Genomic DNA, 2207 nt, shown 5'->3' with positions numbered 1-2207 from the left:
CTATCAAAGACAAACTGAAAAACATTCATAAACAACTTCAATAACCAATTAAATCTTTCTCATATTCCCGAGCCGGTTCGAGCGCATCATTCTGAGAAGAAATATGGTTGTTGTCCAGTCAAGTTGAGACAGATTCAGGTCATTGAAAAAAAAAAAAAAAAAAAAAACAACATAGCAACACATTCAATTAATTAAAAATAGAAAAATACAACACATTCTGGGAGCCCAATTAAATTACATCCCTTCAATTCTACTTAACCTAAAAAATCCTAACCGCGTAACAGGAATCTTAGTACCATATCAACCCATTGCCTCACAATACTTCAAATCATAGCCAAACCAACCAAAAGGCCTCCTCCAATTCCAAAAAACTTGCCAAAGCAATGGCATCAAATATGCGAGCCCTTTTGTTGTCTTCATTGTTAGGTCTTCTTGTTGTGGTCAGTGCTCACCATTATGACCCTAAAACCAAGAAAATGACTTATTTTGACAAGAACAAAATTTATCACGTACACAGATCAAAGACATTGCATGCACCTAAAATTAAACCTAGTTACACCAAGGAACCCAAACATGTCACAAAGCCACCTCTGCATGACACCAAAGGACCCAACCAGCCATCCAACTCCAGTGCTGGCCCTTGGAAGGATGCTCATGCCACCTTCTATGATGGACATGATATTTATTCAGGGGGAGCTTGTGGTTATGGTGACCTAAGACAACAAGGCTATGGCATGAATACAGCGGCCTTGAGCACGGCTTTGTTCAACCAAGGAGCAGGCTGCGGTGCTTGTTTTGAGATCAAATGTGTTAATGATCCAGAATGGTGCGTAGCCGGAGCACAACCGCTCATTGTTACAGCCACCAACTTCTGTCCACCAAATTTCTATCAGTCAGCTGACGCTGGAGGTTGGTGCAATCCACCCCGTGAGCATTTTGACTTGGCACAGCCTGCATTCCTTCAAATTGCCAATTATAAGGCTGGCAATATCCCAGTTCAATATAGAAGGTATAGTCATATTTCACATTCTCAAACCTTGGTTCATGACAGAACCAAATTTAGCTATATAGAAGATCATGCTAATAAACATGTAACACATTACAAGAAAATTCATTTATGTATTGATTTTCAGGGTTCCGTGCAAAAAGCAAGGAGGAATTAGATTTACAATATCTGGAAATCCTTATTTCGACTTGGTGATGGTATGGAACGTTGGAGGGGACGGAGCCGTCGCAGCTGTTGAAGTAAAGGGTGACAAGTCAACTTGGTTCGCAATGAAGAGAAACTGGGGCCAGTTGTGGGAGACCCATGAAATGTTGTGCGGACAATCTTTGAGCTTTAAGGTCACAACCAGTGATGGCAAATGTGTTACTAATATGGATGTACTCCCCAAAGACTGGCAATATGGTCTGACATACGAAGGCCACAACTTCGATTGAAAAGTATAGGAGCTCTATATATACACAAATGTGTGCACCTACTCTTCTATATTCTTCCCCTTGCACAATTCTTGTTTCATTTGATCCCTAATGCTTGGTGGCAGTATAAGGCTATTGTACCATAACGCATAAAGGACAAAAATTTTGTAATTGTTTTAAATTTGCAAGGCAATAAATTACAGATTTACTTATAGAGAAATGGTCGTTAATATCAATATTTTTGGGTGTTCCGTACACATTACACACACACACAAATATAAAGCAGCGTATGCAGAAATACAGTGCAATATGATTTTACACAATGATTATATCAATTCATTATTCGTATGCCTTTGTTTGCTATATTATCTTTGTATTTCAAAATAGGTTGCCCAAATTCAAATTTTTACCATACCGGTTCAACTAAAATTGGGTCCTAACATGAGTTGAATCTTTGCTAAACTCAAACACTCACCTACATTATACCCCAATATGAATATGATACCAAAACTCTTTTGTTTATTTATTTATTATTATTATTATTTTTTCCGAGCGCTTGAGTACCTTGATGAAATTAACCAAAATCACCATCAGAAAAACTATATACAAAAAAAATTATCAGTTATTTAAGAAAAATATGTTATAACTCAGCCCCAACTCCAAATATAATTTTAGTAGATTTTTAGGTTGAATGAGCAGGCTAAGGCCGATAAGGCATGAGCATGATAGAAATGAACCGACAAGATTTATATATAATTGTGAAACTATATGAATGAAAAATGTGGAAA

At 37.3% G+C, this 2207-nt stretch overlaps 1 protein-coding gene across 1 annotated transcript; it reads left to right on the top strand.

Annotated features, from left to right (window-relative positions):
* The first annotated feature begins 383 nt into the window (after positions 1 to 383).
* LOC132295609 (expansin-A9-like) lies at positions 384 to 1440 on the top strand. The gene is made up of 2 exons (XM_059793916.1): positions 384 to 1009; positions 1134 to 1440. Exons 1-2 carry the CDS (start codon positions 384 to 386, stop codon positions 1438 to 1440), a joined length of 933 nt encoding a protein of 310 aa, XP_059649899.1.
* The last annotated feature ends 767 nt before the right edge of the window (positions 1441 to 2207 follow it).

The sequence above is a fragment of the Cornus florida genome, unplaced genomic scaffold (genome assembly GCF_030987335.1).
Source record: "Cornus florida cultivar Cherokee Brave unplaced genomic scaffold, ASM3098733v1 CherokeeBrave_3.0.0_Hap2_Chr02, whole genome shotgun sequence".
In the NCBI taxonomy this organism is placed as follows: Eukaryota; Viridiplantae; Streptophyta; class Magnoliopsida; order Cornales; family Cornaceae; genus Cornus; species Cornus florida.
The sequence above is the reverse complement of the archived record's forward strand: the minus strand, read 5'-3'. Positions and strand labels throughout refer to the sequence as shown.

Coding starts and splice junctions, on each gene's coding strand:
- LOC132295609 (XM_059793916.1), top strand. CDS start 384: ATGGCATCAAATATGCGAGCCCTTTTGTTGTCTTCATTGTTAGGTCTT. Junction 1,010..1,133: donor ATCCCAGTTCAATATAGAAG/GTATAGTCATAT, acceptor ATTGATTTTCAG/GGTTCCGTGCAAAAAGCAAG.